General features: G+C 52.5%; 8 protein-coding genes across 8 annotated transcripts; 4 read left to right on the plus strand and 4 right to left on the minus strand.

The window, feature by feature from the left end:
- Positions 1-20: 20 nt before the first annotated feature.
- F5J12DRAFT_810620 (uncharacterized protein) lies at positions 21-2,276 on the plus strand (the record flags this gene model as incomplete). The annotated part of the gene is made up of 4 exons (XM_051744796.1): positions 21-270; positions 322-802; positions 879-1,868; positions 1,921-2,276. The coding sequence occupies exons 1-4, from the start codon at positions 41-43 to the stop codon at positions 2,272-2,274; spliced, it is 2,055 nt and encodes a 684-aa protein (XP_051603143.1). The 5' UTR covers positions 21-40.
- On the minus strand, positions 2,177-3,293 carry F5J12DRAFT_964882 (telomere stability and silencing-domain-containing protein; the record flags this gene model as incomplete). Its single annotated transcript, XM_051749987.1, has 2 exons — positions 2,177-2,864; positions 2,920-3,293. 2 exons carry the CDS (start codon positions 3,291-3,293, stop codon positions 2,636-2,638), a joined length of 603 nt encoding a protein of 200 aa, XP_051603144.1. The 3' UTR covers positions 2,177-2,635.
- A 92-nt stretch (positions 3,294-3,385) lies between these two features.
- F5J12DRAFT_810627 (uncharacterized protein) lies at positions 3,386-4,801 on the plus strand. Its single transcript, XM_051744797.1, has 6 exons — positions 3,386-3,695; positions 3,749-3,765; positions 3,819-3,857; positions 3,911-3,993; positions 4,044-4,357; positions 4,404-4,801. Exons 1-6 carry the CDS (start codon positions 3,405-3,407, stop codon positions 4,704-4,706), a joined length of 1,047 nt encoding a protein of 348 aa, XP_051603145.1. The 5' UTR covers positions 3,386-3,404; the 3' UTR covers positions 4,707-4,801.
- Positions 4,802-6,786: 1,985 nt separating this feature from the next.
- Positions 6,787-9,042, plus strand: F5J12DRAFT_810637 (glycosyltransferase family 22 protein). The gene is made up of 9 exons (XM_051744798.1): positions 6,787-7,075; positions 7,131-7,269; positions 7,328-7,501; positions 7,557-7,781; positions 7,835-7,941; positions 8,009-8,235; positions 8,299-8,471; positions 8,523-8,791; positions 8,817-9,042. The coding sequence occupies exons 1-9, from the start codon at positions 6,887-6,889 to the stop codon at positions 8,925-8,927; spliced, it is 1,614 nt and encodes a 537-aa protein (XP_051603146.1). The 5' UTR covers positions 6,787-6,886; the 3' UTR covers positions 8,928-9,042.
- F5J12DRAFT_449732 (FAD dependent oxidoreductase) lies at positions 9,011-11,305 on the minus strand. Its single transcript, XM_051739490.1, has 3 exons — positions 10,290-11,305; positions 10,074-10,189; positions 9,011-10,007 (listed from the first exon to the last, which is right to left on the minus strand). Exons 1-3 carry the CDS (start codon positions 11,007-11,009, stop codon positions 9,122-9,124), a joined length of 1,722 nt encoding a protein of 573 aa, XP_051603147.1. The 5' UTR covers positions 11,010-11,305; the 3' UTR covers positions 9,011-9,121.
- Positions 11,306-11,602: 297 nt separating this feature from the next.
- On the minus strand, positions 11,603-15,851 carry F5J12DRAFT_903944 (uncharacterized protein; the record flags this gene model as incomplete). Its single annotated transcript, XM_051748467.1, has 11 exons — positions 11,603-12,224; positions 12,295-12,448; positions 12,557-12,710; positions 12,813-12,989; positions 13,078-13,123; positions 13,192-13,582; positions 13,641-13,710; positions 13,767-13,892; positions 14,276-14,361; positions 14,429-14,642; positions 14,829-15,851. The coding sequence occupies 11 exons, from the start codon at positions 15,849-15,851 to the stop codon at positions 11,603-11,605; spliced, it is 3,063 nt and encodes a 1,020-aa protein (XP_051603148.1).
- A 396-nt stretch (positions 15,852-16,247) lies between these two features.
- On the plus strand, positions 16,248-17,822 carry F5J12DRAFT_810650 (ribosomal protein L4 domain-containing protein). The gene is made up of 6 exons (XM_051744799.1): positions 16,248-16,340; positions 16,393-16,467; positions 16,517-16,659; positions 16,721-17,286; positions 17,340-17,533; positions 17,593-17,822. The coding sequence occupies exons 1-6, from the start codon at positions 16,298-16,300 to the stop codon at positions 17,694-17,696; spliced, it is 1,125 nt and encodes a 374-aa protein (XP_051603149.1). The 5' UTR covers positions 16,248-16,297; the 3' UTR covers positions 17,697-17,822.
- Positions 17,823-19,051: 1,229 nt separating this feature from the next.
- Positions 19,052-19,765, minus strand: F5J12DRAFT_889746 (uncharacterized protein; the record flags this gene model as incomplete). The annotated part of the gene is made up of 4 exons (XM_051747359.1): positions 19,052-19,105; positions 19,163-19,344; positions 19,445-19,536; positions 19,599-19,765. 4 exons carry the CDS (start codon positions 19,763-19,765, stop codon positions 19,052-19,054), a joined length of 495 nt encoding a protein of 164 aa, XP_051603150.1.
- Between the last annotated feature and the right edge of the window lie 304 nt (positions 19,766-20,069).

Genomic DNA, 20,069 nt, shown 5'->3' on the forward strand with positions numbered 1-20,069 from the left:
GCTGATCATTTCCGAGTTGGGCTTTCACTGTGGACATCCAATGAACCGCCTGCCAACCCTCAGGGCGAGGCGTCAGCAATTTGCTGCCCTCCGTTTCCTTGCAACAGCTGCAACATCAAGACATGCCGTCCCTCAAACGGTCATCGAAAAGGTCGTACAAAAGTATGCCGTCGATCTTCCACCTGGCAGAGTTGTGCGTGCGGGGGACTATGTCATGATTCGCCCGGAGCATGTCATGACACATGACAATACCGGACCTGTAATATCCAAGTAATGCTACCACTTCCGACAAGTGGCTTTTTGGGGCTGAACGGACCATAGATTCAAATCCGTGGGCGCAACCAAGATCGCAAACCCCAGGCAGCTCGTTTTTACACTCGACCATGATGTTCAGAACAAGTCCGAAAAAAATCTTGCAAAATATCTTAAAATCGAACAGTTCGCGAGGGAGCACGACGTCGACTTTTATCCCGCTGGTCGGGGTATAGGACACCAAGTTCTCATCGAAGAAGGCTACGCATTTCCGTACACGTTGACTGTTGCCAGCGACAGTCACAGCAACATGTATGGTGGGGTTGGGTGCGTCGGTACCCCAATCGTCCGTACAGACGCAGCTGCCCTCTGGGCAACCGGTAAAACCTGGTGGCAAGTACCACGCATGATCAAGGTGGAATTCAAGGGAAAACTGTCACCCGGGGTGACTGGGAAGGATGTCATCGTCGCCCTTTGTGGTTCGTTTAATAAGGACGAGGTGCTGAATGCTGCCATCGAGTTCACTGGTGAAGGTGTAGCTGGTCTCAGCGTCGACGACCGCCTCACGATTCGCAAACATGACTACGGAATGGGGCGCCCTTGCCGGCGTATTTCCCATTGATCAGACTCTGCTAGATTGGTACGAGCGGACACTCAAGAAGCTCGAATTCTGCACATTTGCATCGAAGTCTATGCCACCACTTCCTGAACATCCTCGTATCAACAGACGACGCCTAGCTGCACTGCAAGCTGCGCCGTTAGCGTCCGACTTCGGTGCCGAATATGCTTCACATCTCCGCTTCGATCTTTCAACACTCGTCCCTCACGTCTCTGGCCCGAATAGTGTCAAGGTGTCAACACCCCTCCCAAAACTTGAAGAAGCTCGCATACCCATTCAAAAGGCATATCTCGTCAGCTGTACCAATTCCCGCGTATCTGACATTGCAGCGGCTGCTGCTGTGATGAAGGGCAATAAGGTTGCCCCTGGCGTCCAATTCTATATCGCAGCTGCAAGTTCTGTAGTGCAGCAGGAGTCTGAGCACCTTGGTGACTGGGATGCACTCATAGCGGCTGGTGCAACGGTTCTACCTGCTGGGTGTGGCCCCTGCATCGGTCTTGGCACAGGGTTACTCGAGGAAGGTGAGACGGGTATCAGTGCTACCAACCGGAATTACAAAGGTCGCATGGGCCACCCAAAGGCACAGGCATATCTAGCTAGCCCTGCTGTAGTTGCTGCCAGTGCCATCAACGGGTACATTTGCGGTCCTGCTTCCCTCGATACCAACCGCTTACCACCTACTGGTGCACCGTCGTTCCACATCGCTGAGACAGGATCGGGAGCGGCGGCGTCTGTCACCTCTGACACAGAGGAGCCGCTTCTTCCCGGCTTTCCGGAATCGTTTTCAGGACGCCTCCTCTTCGTCCCCCAGGATAACCTTAGTACAGATGCATTGTACCCCGGGAAGTATACCTACCAAGACGATATTACACTCGAGCGCCAGGCGGAAGTGGTCATGGAGAACTACGACACATCCTTTGCTGGTCTCGTCTCATCGCTCCTCAAAGAACAGCCATTATTCTCAGCATCGGCAAACTCAAAGCAAGGCGTGGTTCTCGTATCTGGTTACAACTTTGGGACGGGCTCGTCGCGCGAGCAAGCAGCGACAGGCACTCAAGGCCGCTGGCATTCCTGTCGTCATTGCAGGTTCGTTCGGCGATATTTTCAAGCGCAATGCGATCAACAACGGGCTCATTTGCCTGGAGAGCCCCGAGCTTGTGAGTGATTTGACTGAGATGTACGCGATGGACGGTAGGCGTGGTGCGGGAGGAAAGGATGGTGAGCTGACAGTTAACCGGGGCCACGCGATGCGGATAAATATGCGTGATGGAAATGTTTTCGTGAGCGGTCCTCAGGGGGAAAGGCGGTACAAGGTACGCCCTGTGGGAGCGAGCGTGCAGGAACTTTGGATCTGTGGAGGCTTGGAAGGTTACATACTCAAATCTATTCAGACGCAATCGTAAAGGCTTTCACTGAACATTTCATTGTACAAGGTTATTACCGAATGATTCCAGCCAGTGACATGGCTTCCCATCTGGGGCGACTATCGACGTACCAATTGCGTGTCCTACGTCAGAAAGCCAGATTGATACTTATATGCAGTACAGTACAGATTGCAGGGCCGTGCTCAAGCAGATGCCGCCACCGCAAGCGATGGAGTTGGAGCTACCGCTGCCTCAGTTGGTGCTGCTGGCTCCAGAACAGTGGTGTCTTGCTGATTTCGAAGCCTCCGGTGGGGTTGAAGGCTGATCGATTTTGGCTTTCTTCTTCTTCTTGAGAAGACCTGGTGTAAGCACGAGTTGAGTGCACAACAATAAGTGACAGTCACAAGAAAAGAAACTTACCAGTGGAGACTGCAGATCTGACGTTGTCCACGAGTTCCCTGCTCTCTTCCAGGTACTCTGTGTCGTCAAAGCGATGTTTCTTTCCAGCTAGCGTTTCAGGGTCTACCGAAGCTGCAGCAATCTTCCTCTCGAGATTCTCCAGCTTGGCTTTCTTGGCATCCGCTGCTGCTTTCTTGCGGTCGCTCTCGTGTTCCATGTATTCAACAAGCCTACGCAGGTCGCATGATCAATCGTAGACTAGACTAGGACCAATTGAATGCCCACCTCTTGGCGGTTTTGAGAGTGTTAAGCCTGCGGCCACTCAAGTCACGGCAAGAATCATTGTTGTTAGTCTTTTGGCTGCTCATGCGACCACCGGCAGCACGCAACTGCGACCCAAAACCACCCTTCCCACCAAGGAGACGAGGAACAAGGCGAAGGGTAACGAGGCCTGGAGAGGCACCATGAAGCTCAGAGATGAGGGTGTCTGGAGTGAGAGAGCCTGAATGGGGGGAGATGCTCAAGTACTCTTCCGTCGGAAGGTGCGGGTAGCGATCGCAAAGGAGTCCATAGAGATCGCCAATGTGTGTTTCTGAGGGAACCAAGAGTGACAAGGTCGGAAACGGCGGGAACGTTGAGAATAGGACGCTCGTCGACATGGCTGCAGCCTGGGATGATTCGGTGGCTGTGCCTCCATGAAGGGAATCAAGTCACGTGCCAATGAGCCCCCTGTTTTTAATCACTTACGTGACCTCTGACGCCCATCAGTCATGGACGCTCTGCACGCGCTTATCGAACAGCATCCCCTCCTTGAATGGCCTGTAAAATTCTGTCTGGGAGTCACTGCGACAACTTACATTCTATCGCTCGTGACGGGCAACGTTTCCCAGGTGGATAGAGTGTGGACGATCCTCCCGGCCATCTACATTGCTTACTATGTTCTTCTACCACTCTGGCCGCCGTCAGCACCGGTATACTTCTATCCCTGCGCACCGGATTCAATCCAAAAGTCGATTTCTGGCAGTTTCAGTCCTCGCGCTCTTCTGATGCTGGTGTTGGTGGTACGCTTGTCCTAGTATTTTCTTTGGATGCCCCGTTGACTCTTGGACCACAGCTTACATGGATGTGCAGGTATGGATACCTCAAACTGTTTGATCCTCCGACTGTACCTTCTTATTCGTCAGGTTGTCTTACAATACATGGCGTCGTGGTCTATTCAGCTTGTAAGCACTCAGATCTGTGCATTTTGCGGATGGATGGCTTAACTGTGAAGCAGCAAGGAGGAAGATTATCGCTGGGAAGTATTCCGTCGGCAGGTCCCTCTTTGGCTCTTCCAAGTTTTTAACCTCACGTTCATCGGTGAGTCTCTACGATGTTGCCTTCTTCACAGACAGTTGAGGATGTCATAGCCATCGCACAGAACATTCTCCTCCTCCTTTTGGGCACTCCTGCAATGATGGCTGTGTCTCAACCTCACACTCGTCTGACTACACCCGACTACATCCTCGCCTTTCTTGGCTTTGCTACGCTTTTCGTGGAGTTCGTCGCCGACAATCAACAATACTCGTTCCAGACATTTAAGCGGTCCGGTGTCTTGGCAAAGAACGACTGGTTCGGGGCACGCATTCCATGGACAAAACGTGATGTGGAAAGGGGTTTTGCCACCAGGGGCCTTTGGGCATGGTCCAGGCACCCCAACTTCCTTTGCGAGCAGCTATTTTGGGTGAGTGGGACTCTACTCTACTCAACATAAAACTGAGATCGTCCAGATCATTATCAACCTTCTCCCACTCCTATCTCCCGATGCACCATCAGCTTCTACAGGTGCCGTGGTCAGATTGGCTCCTTGTCTCTTGCTTTGTTCGCTCTTTTTTGCATCGACAAAGTTCACCGAGTCCATTTCGCTGTCAAAGTATCCTGTCGCATATGCAGCATATCAACAACGTGTTGGGATGTTTGACCCGCTTCAAACACCGATACGTGGTGTATTGTTGAAGATGCAGGGCAGGAAAGCAGAAGTAGATGAACTAGTGTATGGGCAGGGCACTGGAAAAGCGAAAAAGGTTGAATGAGCATCAGCAACGTTTTGTATGTGTGTAATTGCTAGGTCGTAGGTCTGTATACACGGCGTGGTTCTCCTAATTCTTGACTTGACTTGTGTCATGCGGATCATGTGACCTCATTCCCCTTCGCTCGCTGGGGGGTTCCGTGTCCCGCGTTGATTGAACGCTGAAGCAAGTAGGCTCTCAGGTAACGTCTAAGCAACCTTTAAATTAATACGCTTTGCTCATCCCCGAATGTCACCAATACCAGTACAGAAGCTGATCAGAATGTGCGCCCCACCGCCGATTGATCATATTTCAAACAAGCTGCTTGCGCAGATATCTGGGATGAACGGGAAATTCTGGACAGTGTTTCACGTCATTGAAGGCCCATGATTATGGATACTCCCGGAATTCGGAGCGAGATCGACTTAAGCCACTACGACTCACCCCCGAGGGCTGAAGTTGCACTTGGAAAGAAGTTGTGAAGTCCCTCTTACAATCGAGCTCGAATCCTACGGCAGAAAGATACTGGATATTGTTATGCCTCATATGAACCAGGTGCATACTCTCCGGATTCGTAACTGCGCCATGGAAATCCTTAACGGAATCTGCCACACAAGATTTCCTTCTCTGCGGTAGCTGTCAGTGATCGTGGAGTTACCGGGTGAGTTTCCGACGTACCAGGCACCCCTCTGCGGACACCATCCATCACCTGGAACTTCGGCAAGACAACGTGTACTTTCCTTTACTTCGGCGCCTCACACTCGATATCGGTGATCTTGTGTCATATCTGGAAGCTATTGTTGCGCCGAAACTCACATAATTTCGCTTGGCTGGAAGGTTTTGCAGAGAAGATTTAGTGGAACTTGGTCGAAATTCGATGATGTCACCTACCTCGCTTTTGTTGTTGCCGACTTAAGTCAGGAAGGAAGCTTCGGATTCGTCCAAGAATTTCTGCATGGGGACTACGTGCCTGTGCTGTTCACCCCTTCTCAGACGGTCAACGGTCAATGCCCTATTGACAAATGGACATGCTTCGAAAGCCTGAACCTACAAGAGTTCACTTTCGGTTCACCTGTACTATTTTTCGAATGTTTGATGGAGTGGGTCACGCAGAGATGGAATCGGGGTAAACGAAAATTGCATTTCCGGTTCATGGATGAACGCACTACCAATAATCTGATTTGAAGCCAAACACTTCCTACACCCCCTATCAAGCATTAATGCTGGTATGTTGTATAGAGTATCTCTCTATTGATTGACTAGTTGGCAGGTTCAGAGCTGCGGTGAGTAGGTCATTTGAGTTTATTTGGCACACTCGGAGACTGATGTTGAGTTGTCATATCCATTGCAGAGTCAGTCAATCGTTGAAATGTGGCCTAGAGCGGATGTACACAGCTGAGAAAGTGGATGCACTCCGTGCCCAACTCCTAATAATGTCGCTGGCCGCAAATGTCTGGCTTGGATTTCATTTATTCAGATAGTATGGTCACAACCTTCCTTGTTGTACTACTCTTCAAGTTGAATGATATAGTCCACCTCTACAGCGTCCCGACAGCCATGTCGGCGGACCTCCGAATTGAATATGTGCCATCAATTGAGATGACAGAGGCCCCCGCCATGAGTCGTAATCAGAGAACTATCCACTCGTCGGCATAGACCCTTCTCCAGACTTCGAGTCGGCTAAAATCTTGATACTACATGTACAGCTCACCCCGTCAACGAATAGTCAGTTCAGATAGAAGGCACACCCTTTCTTGAAGGAAATTTGAGACGGGCTTGTGGTGCCGAGGCAACAATCCTGGATGGTGAAGCGATGCCAAAGAAGTCACGGAATGAGCTACTCCCACGTCGGCGCGACACATCATGGCGGCGTGGCTACAGTCCAAGAGCGAGTTGCAATTATGATTTACACACCAGCATTTTTTTAAGATCCAGCAACTCGTAGATCATGTTTCATGGGTATGGGGACATCAATATATAGAGCGTCACTCAGCAGACCAACGCACAGTCATGTAGTATATTGGTAGCGCGCCATGGAAGGAGCCAACGTGGTGGCAAATATTGTTGCAGTGAGGGTACTCGGAAGTAGTACTGGTGTGTTTGGCCACTCGACGCGATCGACACTGAGCGGGTGGTGCGTCAGTCGCATGTGGCATGTACGCTTCGGCTTGGTTGATAGAGCCTGACACCTTCAACAGAATTGAATGGCGCGAGTTCGCGAAGCCTGGAGTTCTGCCGGACTCATACGAGGGCTTTTTCTGGACCTCCTCCTCCTGGTGATAAGCTGGGCATACGTCTTTTTCGCACCGTACTCTAAAGTAGAGGAATCATTCAACCTCCACGCTACCCACGATGTCCTCATGTATGGAATTGGGCCGGAGTCTTTGTCGAAGGTGCGTAACTCGTCGTATTGCTGGCCCTTTTGAATTCCGAGTCCGAGTTCTGCAGTATGACCATATGACTTTCCCTGGGGCCGTGCCACGCACATTTGTAGGCTCTATCCTACTCGGCTGGCTCACAGCACTCGTAGCTTCCCTTGGAACATCTCTCGGTCTTGTCACATGCAAAATGGATCTGCAGATCACTCGTGAGTGTCTCTGCCTCTACTTTCTTTTTCTTCTCCCGCTTATCCGCATTGTTTGTAGTTCGCTTAGTGCTTGCCTCCATGAATGGTCTCGGCCTCATTTTCATCCGGCATGCGGTCTCGAAACGATTCGGCAGACCTACAAGTTGGCTATTTGCCCTTCTGACTCTCTCCCAATTCCACCTCCTATTCTGGATGAGTCGTACGCTTCCAAACATGTTCGCACTGATTCCTGGTACGGTTGACATGCATTGATGGATGGAACAATCGCTGTGATATCTGCGTAATAGTAAATCTGGCGTACTTCGCTCTTTACAACCGTGCTCCTCAATCGGTGTATCCGTCGCAGACAAGTGTCGACGTTGCTGCCAGTCTTCTGGTTTTTACCGCAGTTGTCTTTCGCTCCGAGGTCGCATTGCTCCTTGCGTCCCTTTCTCTCCAATTTTTGGCTCAAGGTCATACTACGTTTGCAAGGCTCATTAAAGTGGGCTTTTCAGCTGCTGTTGCCGCAGTTGGTGAGTAACGACACATTTATTTTCAATGGGGCATTCTCAGCGGTCCTTCAAAGCATTGACGGTTGCAATTGACTCTTACTTCTGGAATCAATGGCCCCTTTGGCCTGAGCTGTACGGATTCTATTTCAATGTCTATTTGGGAAAGAGTGCAGAATGGGGTGTGAGTTAATTTCCAATGCCACTAATAGTCGATCTTCTTATACCCCACCTTCATATGCATAACCAAGACATCCGCCCCACACTCCTACTTTTCCATTCACTTGCCGAAGCTTCTGCTGGGAGCCCTTCCGTTGGCGATCCTTGGGTTTATTCTGGATTACCGTATTCGGTCGCTTCTTCTGGCACCCGTCCTGTTCGTCCTCGGGTTGAGTGCCTTGAAACACAAGGAATGGCGATTTGTGATCTATGTGGTGCCCCTCGTTAACATCGCAGCTGCGAGAGGAGCACGGTGGCTGTATGTTCTTCGGTGCACTTGTGGTCTGTCCGGACGAGACTTGCTTACGTCCATGCTACGTAGGATATCTCGGAAGAAAGGATTTATGTTCCGATACATGGCGTTCCTCTCAGTCTTCTGTATTTTTTCCCTCAACTTTGTCATGACATTTTTCTTCGCAAGGGCTTCGATAGTGAACTATCCCGGTGGATTTGCACTGGCTGCTTTCAACAAACGATACGCGGAACAAAAAAACGGTGAGTATCGCTCTGATTATCTTGAGGTGAACGTTGTTCACACTGCTGCAGTTCACGTGCACATATCCAACCTCGCTGCCCAAACTGGAGCATCTCTCTTCCTTCATGAACACGCGCCTCCATACATCTTTACCGGTGGCTTTGGTCCCGTAGCTCCTCATGGCTGGGTTTATAATAAGACGGAGGGCCTGACGCCATCTATGCTAGCCTCCTCTAGTTTTACCCATCTCATATCTGAATGTCCAGATGTTGGGGATAATGAGTGGTCTGTGGTTGACCAGATACCCAGTTTCCGAAGATGGAGGGTGAATGAAAAGGTGGTGACTAGGACTGAAGAGCAGAAAGCCTTGGGATGTTTCTTTTGGGGAGTGGATGGAAGTTCTGAAAATGGAGAAGGTGTCGGAGCTGTGGACCCTGGAGAGAACTAACCAGAAGTCTACGCATCCACGACACTAATGGCACTTGTGTAGTGCGTACCATGTAGAACTACCACCAGAAGTGACCTGTACTCCAGGGAGCCCCTGACGTGGAATTGTGCTCGAGTCCATCCCGTTGCAACGCAAAAAAGACTAGCCGTTCAAACAACGTGATACATGCATATATACGTCGCATCGGTAATTTTGTGTTCGTTATCCTCTGCCTGCAATATATCACTCCCCGCTAACACTAGCCGCGAGTGCTTCTAGCTTTGCCTTCCGCCATCGGGCATGAGTCACCCGCAGGGCCTCAGGGAACCACTCCGCAAGCTTGTCTTCCTTCTCCGTCCCTAAAATCATCCCCGCAAGCGCTTTGCCGCTTAGCCATGCATGTACCATTCCCTCGCCAGTGTAACCTGCTGCTATCCATTCCCCAGGGGCTGCCCCGAAGGAGACCTCATCCTCCCTCTTGGCGCCTACCCCTAAAACTCGGGGAGATGATGGTATTACAGGAGGTTCGGGACGACCCGACGCCGCCGTTGGCAAGCGACCGACCCACGGCATCAAGTCGACCGAGATACCAAGGATACCGCTCCATATTGCCTTGGTTCGGCCCTGATCCCATCCAATTCCCGGGTTTTCGTCGTCGTCATCACCATCAGCGGGTTGAGCTTCAGCACCCCAATTCTTCTCCCCGAAATATCTCGGCAGTACACCTCCCAGACGAGCCGCGATGGATTTATTGTATACCCTGTCGTCGGTATTCCCAACTTCCCCATATCCCGTCGATTGTGCGAAAGTGGCTCCAAGCATCAATTCACGTTCCCCGTTCGGGAGCTGGGTAAGGTAGTCGAATCCTCCCGATGAAGGGTAGAACACGTACGCATGCGAGACGGTCGTAGGTAGGAGTGACTGTCCCGGCCGCTGTGCGCTCATGTTACCCCGGATAGGCACAATCTTGGCGCGCATCGGCTCGAGGAGGTGTGCGCACCAGCCGTTGGTGGCATGGATGACGTGTGGGGTATGTGTTTTTCCTTTGGTCGCCGTCACGGTGTAATATGAGGTAGAAGCTGAGGGACTCGATATAGAGACACAAGGTGTGTTCGTACAGAGGAAAAAGCTGATCGGGTGTGCAGTCAGATACACTCGTTGGCGAAAACCAAAATGAAAAGATTTTCCGACTCACTTGTCTGGATATCGCTTGAGGAGGCTCGAAAGGATGCCAGTTACAAATTTGTATGGATGGATGGCGCCTGCACCACCAGCAATACACCCTGCAACATCATCTGCAAGATGGAACGTCTATTTTTTTTTTTTTTTTAAAAAAAAAAAAGAGCAGAAAGTGAAAACGCCTTTAGTGATGAATCGGGGATCGAAGCAAACCGTGCCACGTTTACTGTACCTCTATCGCCTCTGCAGCCTCATACACACGATGATGCGACGCTTCGAAAGGCAGGTCTCGTTGATACTTTGACAGCTTTTCCTTTGCTTTGTCAAAAGACCGCTTATCATAATACACGTCCACCAAGTCGACCGCTCGCCATTGCGATTTGTCTAGAATGCCCTCCTCTTCCGCGACCCTTTGGAGTTCCTGGAGATGTGCAAGCCGGAATTTAATCAGTTTCTGCGCTGAGACGTCTCCGTACTGTTTTTGTAATGCCGCCCAATCGTGATATAGAGGCGGCGATATGTGTCCGCCGTTTCTGTAGCGGATAGGGGGGTGAGGGAGTGTCACTTCCCACAGACTCGGACCAGCACATATGCTATGGCGTACATACCTCCCCGTTGCACCCGAACACGCATCTCTGGCTTCTAGCATCAAAACCCGCACACTGTCCCAACCAGCCGCCCTGCACCCTTGCAATAACCTCCTCGCAACAGACGTTCCAGTAATGCCAGAGCCGATGATGACGAAATCAGCATAATCCGGTATCTCCGAACAGTGTTTCGCGATCGGCGAAGGCGGATGCATCCAGAACGATCGGCTGGTGGTGCCAGTGGGATCGTCGACCACTGGTAGACCCGGCGAGCGCTGCAGACTGTCCTTCAAGACTTGGTATCCCCGCAACGTCTCCATGAAATCGGCCAGTGCGAGACGGAGGAGTGAGATTGCGTTTCCCATTGCGATGATAATGACGGTGACCGTTCGACGACTCAAAGAAGTTACGTTAGAAGGGTAATATTGAAGGTGAAATTCTGCAAGGAATGAGGGAATAAAATTGAATCAGTTGGAGTCTCAGGAATAATTTGTTGTCAAGTCGGACAGACTGCCCCTTGTCGGCTCAGATCTCGGACATCATCGCATGATCGCCTGATTGGAAATGCGACACCTCGGATGCTAGTAATTTGAGTACAAAAAAGCACAATGGATTTGAAGTATATCGATCGAGGACAAAAAGAAAAGAACAGAGGGAAAAAAAAAAACGAATTGCCAATCGTGCACAGCACGCAAGAGAGCTGACCGCACCAGTAGTACTCGGTGGGGCGACGGGATGATGACAACGGGTCCTGCATACATACAGTTCATATAGTAAATACAAGTGACAACAAAAAACCGCAATGAGTACATTTTTTTCGAGCAGAGTCGGAGTGGTGGCCAAAAAAAAAAACAATGACACGAGAAAAGAGGCTGAAAAAGAAGAAACACGGGATGGTAGCAGTTACATTCAGCAGCACGAACACACAAGAAGGAAGCAGGCTTTAGTAGGGGTTTACTCAACTGAGATACTTCTCATTGAGCGCATGCACCTCCCTTGCAAGGTACGGCCAGCTCAATGCCTTCCTAAGTTCTTCCCTCAACTTCCTCTCATCTCCACCAGCTCGCTCCCTCGCCAACCTCACCTCCCACCCGAGCAAGTTGTACAGCAGTCTCATATTAGGCTGGATCAGTACCGACAGTCGTCGGCTCCGCACGACCAGATATGACTCTACGAGACTGAGCCCAAGGTGCTGCATCATGTATGCGATCGTCACCGTCGCGCTCCGCGATACTCCCACCCGACAGTGGACGAGGACTTGGCCACCCGATTGACGTGCCTTCTCAATCCAGGAACAGACCGGATGCAGCTGGTGCTCTAGCGTGTCGATTCCATCGTCGCAGACACCCTTAATATCCAGAACTTTGATCCTGCCTTCCCTCTCCTCTATCCAGAGGGAGCCTTGCCCGCCGGGACCCTGCCCAGAAGTCGACTCATCGAGGTTATACGGCAGGAAAGTCGGAGCAGCGTCACCATCGATGGTGTCCGTTTGCGGTGGTGGCACTAGCGCACATTCGCCGACCGACACAACATGGGTGATACCCAGCGCATGCAGCATATAGGCATTCGACGCGTGATTCCTGTTCATTCCGAATGAGTTCACCGGTCCCCCCCGACGACAGAACAAGAAGGAAAAGATAGAAGACTTACAGATTCCCGAGATACAAAAATGGAAGCACCCGGCTTGGAAAACTCCCATCGAACCTCGCATCGTCAAACCAGCTCTGATGATCTGGAATGAACGCCGGCAACGTGCTCGCCCTCGGTCGTCTCAACGTCCGCGGTTGGACTGCTGGTCTCATCTCTTCAACACCAAGGACGTTCGGCATCGTTGCCGCGGGCAACGCGGTACTCCGAATCCCTGGTTGATGGCTCGAAGACGAGGTCAGAATCAACGGTCGTAGGGAAGAACCGGAACCAGCAGAGATTTCAGTCGCTGAATGTCCCGAAGGGGCGACCAGCCCTCTGGACATATCTCGAGATCCGTACGTGTAGCACCTGGGCCGGCCTTGACCGTTCCCCGCGCCGAGTCGCGCTTCAACCTTCTTGAGCAAGCCTACCTCCATCTGGTAGACGAAAAACGAGCGGCGCTTCACAACCTAAGACGGCGTGTTAAACTAGAACTGGCCGAAGAAAAGAAAGAGGAAAAAAGCACAGAAACAACTGACCTGCAGCTCCAAATATGCTTCTGGGAGACTCAGTCCTTTCACCACCATAAGTAAACAAAGTGCAGGGGCAGACGACTCCGTGTACCCATCGCTTGAGTACAAGAGGACCTTCAGCGGTCTTGCATTGTACAATGGCGCCGGATCTCGTGCCCCGTACGAGCCACGTCCATTCCCGTTCTCAAGGGTGCCGGTGCCGTTCGTGCACACGTGGACCCTATCCTCGGGAATAATACTGCGCTGGGGTAAAGGCGGCGACCCCGGGGACTGCAGGTAGTGGGGTCCTTTTGCAGGTGTCCGCGGCACTCTTCCAGCTGAAGCTCCGCTCCCCGGTTCACATCCAGAATCCAGCCAACCGGGGGTAATAACTCTCTCCAGGAACCTAATCAACGGGAAAAGAGCATTTAAGATTGAAGGCATAGCCTGCTGCGAGCTTGGGAACGGTAAGTGGACCATCGCTGATGGGTGTGGAGGTGGCCTAGGTGGAATGCAGGGTTCATCTGCGTCCATCCAATCACCGTCCTTGTCCCGCTGGCAACGCTCCACCCACTCCATCTCCAACGCCCGAATATGTTGCTCTGCCGCATGGAGGTGCGGCACGCCTGGAAGTGGTGCACACTCGTGACACTCGATGCAAATGTCAAACCCTCTCCCCAATGCGGGGGAATTTGCATCACTGTCAAAAGGTGACGGCTTCTCTATCGGTTCTTCTGTTGGAAGGGGGCCGTGACGTGGTGAGAGATAAGGAGACACATGTTTGATGTGGGACCTTACTGGTGTTTTTCCGCTTCTTCTTAAAAGGCGCCCATAAGGGTACGTCGTTTGAATTACCAAGAAAGACCTGGCCGGCATGGGGATCCCAGTAGGTATTCGTAGTGCTCCCGGAGGCGTGTGTATGGTGCTAATTAATAGCGACGTGACATGGAAATGGAAGTGCGAGGGGAAGAGGGTACTTACGGATTCGTCTCGGTCATTCTGTAGTGTGATGATCTCAGAGGCCCTTGTCAAATCTCTCATCTCTTCCTTTTCACGTTGCGCAAAGTCGATGGTATTGGCGTGTTTGCAGCGATGCAGGTGATGGCGCTTGCGAGAACCCATACATGTACCAGGCAAAAACTGCGTGTGGAAGCAGTGATGATGGGAGGTATCACGATCGTCCGACATCGGCGGCTGAGTGCATGTGGAGCCGTTGGCGGACGTCTGGTGGGCGTCGGGGGCTGTGTGCGAGTGGTAGAGCTGACGGTCGCGGTGGGGTCGCTGGCCCTCGCGTGCATGATAGGGAAGCGTGTGCGACCGAGACCGGGTGACGATGGGTCGGGGAGGCGAATGCAGCTCTCTGGCGTCCAGCTCGGCTTCGATCTCCAGCTCGCCGACAAGTCGCCCGTCTGTAGACTCGGTGAGGGCCCCAGAACCATGGCCACGGCGACGAGTAGGATCACACCGACAGGCGGCGGCTCCTACCGTACATCTTCCTGGACACCCTGAATCAGCGCAGCAGCCTCCGGTGGTGGAGACAATGTCGCCTGCGCATGATCCGTCGCACTCGCCATCTCTGTGCATGATCATCCAGGGGAGTTCTCGCTCGATCACGGGTGCATCTGCATCGAGAATATATACACCATACTTGAGAAATCCTTCTGGTGTTATGTGGGGATGTTCATCGAGTGCGCGTTCCGTACGTGGGGTCTCTCCTCGCGCATGAGCCCACCTGTCTAGTCTCTCCGCGAGCTTTTTTTCCACGGCACGTCTGAAGCGCGCAGCGAGGCGCAAGGCAGCAGGAGATGCGCCGCGTGGTGAGTAAATCACAATGTCCGAGATCGTTGGATAGAGAGGCTGTGTTAAAGGGCCGCGCATTAGCGTGGGTCACATCACACCATGAGTCACAAAAGGGCAAGTAAAATGAAAGCTGATGGCAGAAAATTCCTGTCGAATGGGCCGTGTCTCGACACGGAGCTTAACTCAGATAATTCCCCACTCACGCAAAAGGGAAGGTGGGACCGGTTCCTTGCGCCGACTTACCACTTGGATTCCGAAGTTGCGGAGACTGATGCCATCAGGGACGACGACGGGCTTGAACTCCCAGTTGATAGATTCTTCCCAATCATCAATTGGGGGGAAGAGCGGGTCGCATGATGAGGGCTGGATGAGTTGAGACGGGACGAAAGTGGACGTAAGGATGGTAGGGCGTTTGTGAGGGTCTGCTGCATGCTGCGGCGCTGATTGGACGAACGCGACACCACTATCGTGTATCCCCAAGATGGACTGAGATTGTTCTTGGTATGCTGCATGTGAACTGGAATAGCAGGGTGGAGACGCGAGTGAGGTCGCGGCGGTGGAATCAGAGTCTGAGTTAGCTAGTGACGAGGAAGCGGACGCGTCAGTGGAGGTTGAGTCTGAGGACGAGGCATTGGAGTGACGACGGTCGTGTGGGAGATGGTGAGCGTGGTTGGACGTTGGTATGCGGAGTGCAAGGGGATGCATGTGGGGTTCCTGCTGCGGGGGCGGGTCCATGTCCATTGGACAAGGGACAGGATGGGACGGAGGAGCGTCATTGGCGAGATCGTCGAACTCGACGTCTCTATCTATGTCTGGCTGGTCTGTAGAGTATTCAGACGAGTCGCTGTCGTCGCAGACAAGGTCGTCCTCCCAGCGAGTGGGTGCAGTTGCGAGCTGGGGGAGTTCCCCGTCGACGTCCTCATCACACAGCACCCACACAAGACCCCTGTATCTGGGTGGGCATATGGCGCGACCTGAAGGGTCCTGGACGAGGCCAGCTGCGGCCGAAGCAGCAGTGGACGGAGTTGAAGCGAAGAATGAACACTGGGGCTCGTTGTTGCCCTCGAGGCCATGCAGGAAGGGGAACAGGACAGAGTCTGGGGGGTGTGCTGTGGCGTGCTGGAGGTGCATCCGCGAGAACTCAGAGTGTGCAAGCAGCGGTATGGGGGCCACAGGCCGGCGGACAGACGGGTGGCGGAAGGACAGGGAGGACGGGTCGGGCGGGGTCACGCCGTACGTCGTCGTCGTCGTCGGTGCCGGGGCCATCTTTGAGTCAGTCAGTCTGTTGTTCGTCGCTGTAGACCTGCTGTAGTAGTCACGTCTTTTGAGGGCCGTGCAGATAAGGAAGTCGAGTAGGAGGATCTCAGATCTGTCTGGCTTATCTTTTTCGAAATTCAATTACGCCGCCCCCAACTCAGGGGACGGGGGGGTCGCAAGTTGCTTGCCTGGGCTTGCAACCGCCGGTCAAACATCGAGCTGGAAAAACAAAACAAAAAAAACAGACATGAGACAACACAAGTCTCCACTGACAGGCACCCCGGTTTCAGTTCTGCATAATAATAATACCTCCTCGGACCCAGGCCAGACTTGCTTGGTAATACCATACAGTTGTTGACATCTGTTTGTTCTGTGGCTTGCCAACCTTGTTTGTCTGCTCATCACCCTCAGCGTGCTATTAGTGTCGCTCACATCCAGCAAGCCAGCAAGCACCAATGGCCTCAAGACCCACCGTCACCGTCCACGCCGTCTCAGGAGGTATGTCGCTGCCCTTCCCGTCTCGGTCTTCGTCTGCTCAATCCTGTGACAGAGGCGTCCTCTTCCCTTCCTCTCCCCGCCGTCCTCACCGCACCCATCAGACTCGACGTTGTCGCTCAGGTGCACAGTACGTCCATGGCAAATCATCTCAGCTCCCTTGTAACATTGCTACACAGAGAGCTTGGCAAAGAACAAACGCCAGGCCTATGCAGTCAGCGAAAAAGCCGGCCACCAAACCTCTGCAGAGTCATGGGGCACAGGTCGTGCCGTCGCTCGTATCCCTCGTGTCGGTGGTGGTGGCACCCACAGATCCGGCCAGGCATGTCTTCGTGCACAATCAGTTCCAAATCCATCGACAACTAAATCTTGTCTCACAATAGGCTGCCTTCGGTAACATGTGTCGCGGTGGTCGTATGTTTGCTCCCACCAAGACCTGGCGCAAGTGGCACGTCAAAGTCAACCAGAACCAGCGCCGCTTCGCTACCGTATCTGCCCTCGCCGCTTCCGCTCTGCCCTCCCTCGTTCTCGCTCGCGGTCACCGCATCGAGGAAATTGGCGAAGTCCCTCTCGTCATCTCCTCCGCCGTCGAATCCTTCAAGAAAACAAAGGAAGCCGTAGCGTTGCTCAAGTCCATCAACGCATATGCGGATGTCGTCAAGGTCTCAAACTCCCGCAGGCTCCGCGCCGGTAAGGGTAAGATGCGCAATCGCCGTTACCGCCAACGCCGCGGCCCCCTCGTCGTGTACAACGAAGACAACGGCATCGTAATGGCCTTCCGCAACTTGCCGGGTGTCGAGCTCGTCAACGTCAGGAGACTCAACCTTCTTCAACTCGCTCCCGGTGGCCACATTGGTCGTTTCGTCATCTGGACCGAAGGTGCCTTTGGCGTTCTCGACGAGGTGTTTGGTACCTTTGACAAGGCCTCGCTACACAAGAAGGACTACCTGTAATACCGTCCTCCCGCTCTCGTGATAGCCTTCGCTGATAGTCCTTCTGCAGCCTTCCCACTGCCAAGATTTCGAACCCTGATGTCACCGGCATCATTAACAGCTCCGAGATCCAATCCGTTGTTCGCCCCGCCGGTCCAAAGATCCAGAAGCGTCCCTGGACACAAAAGAAGAACCCCTTGGTCAACAAGGCCATCCTGTTCCGTCTGAACCCCTACGCGAAAACTCTGCGCCGACACGAACTGCGTACGTTTCATGCTTCCTCTTATTTGCTTATCTCATAGCGATTCTGATAATCTCCACAGTCAGACAAGAACGTCTCCAGGCTCAAAAAGAAAAGAAGAAGGCCAAGACCGCCAAACCCCGTGCCGCCGGCGAGACTTTCCTCAACACACTCTTCGCTCCCTAAATTTTCGCACTATGTGGTCGATGGAGTCGTTTCTTTTGTTTTACCAATCTGCATGCCCACTATGTTCTCGTTATGTGCCATGCTCTACCAAATGATCATGAGGAATGCAGTTTATGTCGAAACGGTTCTGTGTGAAACGATCTCGAGCAAGGTAGCAGATTTAACCATTGCGCATGCGTAAGTCCATGACAGGTACTCAGTCGGTTGTGTTGGCATGACGCTGAGTCGCAGCGGCGGACGCTCAGAATTCTGACCGAGTCCTTCCATTACCGTACGTAGATGGTCACTCCGAGTTGTTGGTACATACTTGCAGCTGCCTCAACTGCGTGCACTTGCTGAGGAATATGGGTCCGTCACTGTCTCCAATTTGACGACATACCATTTCCCGGTAGGCGTTAGTCCTAACGATCCTTGGACCTTTCATGTAAACCCGTTTACAGCCTTCTGAAAACAGTCTTCGTGTGTCCTCCAAGGTCATCTTCTCGTCCGCAAGCACTGGTAGTACCCAGCCAAGGAGATACTCCACAATTTACGTTCTGCGGGCTTTCTCTGCGGGTGGTGTGCCTTGCGCAGACGCCATGAGGTGGCTTGAGATTGAGCACGTCGCGTCCTCCCATAATAGAATGACCACAAGAAAACAGCGTCTTCAACGTTGTAATGGTGCGTACTTATGCAATACCGTTCCTCGAGACATGTTTCAAGGCTTCGCGACTCTTCGATTAGCGACTGACTTTTTTTCGAGAGACAGGACTGGCCATCTGGCCATCCTCCGGCGTATGCATGGAGAAATGTTCTTGTTGAATGTTACGTTGTACCTACCTCATCCCAGCATCCCACCCCATTCGCAAAACTTTGCACTCACTTCACCCGCATTCCCAGGTGAGAGTCATCTTTGATTGGGTTACCTTTCATCTCGAACACGATGACAGGTTCACTAGCTCATCGCTGTTACTATACTGCTTCGAAGTTCTCGACAAGAAAAATGCGATAGTATTAATGGTTCGGTGACAGAAGAGTACGACATAATTCAGGAGAGCATGAACCGCAATATAGCTGTCCCTGATGAGTCGATGGCTTACCAGTCAGGAGCTGGTCATGATGCTCTGATGGGGTGGATAAGGCTGGAGGTAAGGGGGAACGGTTTCGAGCCTGCGAGAGCTCTCATCAGGGGGCTTAATCGCTACCCCGACCGCTGCCCTTCCAACCCGGGTAAAGGCAGCTGGCCTCAAAGAGAGTGAAAAAAGTACTCACCAGTTCGCTGCAGCGGGTCATCTTGAGGAAATGATACGATCTTGAAGTCACACCCACACTAGACCCGCCGATTGCTCGTGCCGGGACACTACGATCACGCAAGTCTATACTAGATCCGCCGACTTTTCGTGCCGGAACACTACAATCATACCAGAGTCCTGTCGGGGCCGGGTCACGATAGGATCGACGGTATCGCACACAAAGGAAGTACGCACCTTGTACTCCTGCCCAACAAGGGGCCCTGCGTTGAGTAGTCGTGCTTGAGGCCGGTCGGGGCCGTCATCGTGTCGTGCTTGTAGCCGATCGGGGCTAATATTCGTCAGGGCGAGTTTCACTGCTTGATGGCCGAGCGGGATTGTCGTCCGGAAGTGCCACCACCATAGACGGCGGTCATCGTCTGTTGTGGGTCAGCCACCCTGATGCAGATAAACGAATGCCTACCACACGACGTTCGACTATCGAGGCCAGTAACTTGAACGGAGATCACCAAACTTTACCATCGCTTCGTGCTTGCAGCCGACCAGGGCTATTTTTCCGCGTGATCTTCACGAAGATATCGTGCTTGATCGCCGGGCGGGATTGTTGTCCTCTGTCGTGGTGAGGTCAGCCACCCTGATGCAGATAAACGAGTGTCCAGCACTCACGCCCAACGTTTCAGTATCGAGGTCGTAACTTGATCGTAGATCGCCAAACTCTTCTTTGTATGCCATTGGCTGGCGTGGCGAGCAAGAGACGGACGTGTCGCGCAGTCGGTCGCCCAAGTCAACGAGAAGAAGAATATACTGAGCGAGAAGCCACAGAGGGACCCAACGGGGCATGGATGGTGATGGTAATGAAGAGAGGACAACAGGCAAGCGCACACCTCTTTATATACTGGTTGGCGAGGCTGACAATATTTGTAGTGTGTTGGCTCCGTTGAACAGACGCCAAGAATATTCCCCTATCCAGCAATCGATCGCAGACGCGTTCATCACGTGATCCACGTGATCGTGTTATTTGAGAGAACGACGGCTGTTGTACCACCGAGCGGTATGTACTACCTAGTTATGCAGATGCTGATGATTGTGATTTAGATGAGGATTGATACCTCTGAGGAGGCGTAGAATGAAAGCCTCTACAAGT

Source organism: Pisolithus orientalis, assembly GCF_024613125.1.
Source record: "Pisolithus orientalis strain OTSU chromosome Unknown F5J12scaffold_5, whole genome shotgun sequence".
Taxonomy (NCBI): Eukaryota; Fungi; Basidiomycota; class Agaricomycetes; order Boletales; family Pisolithaceae; genus Pisolithus; species Pisolithus orientalis.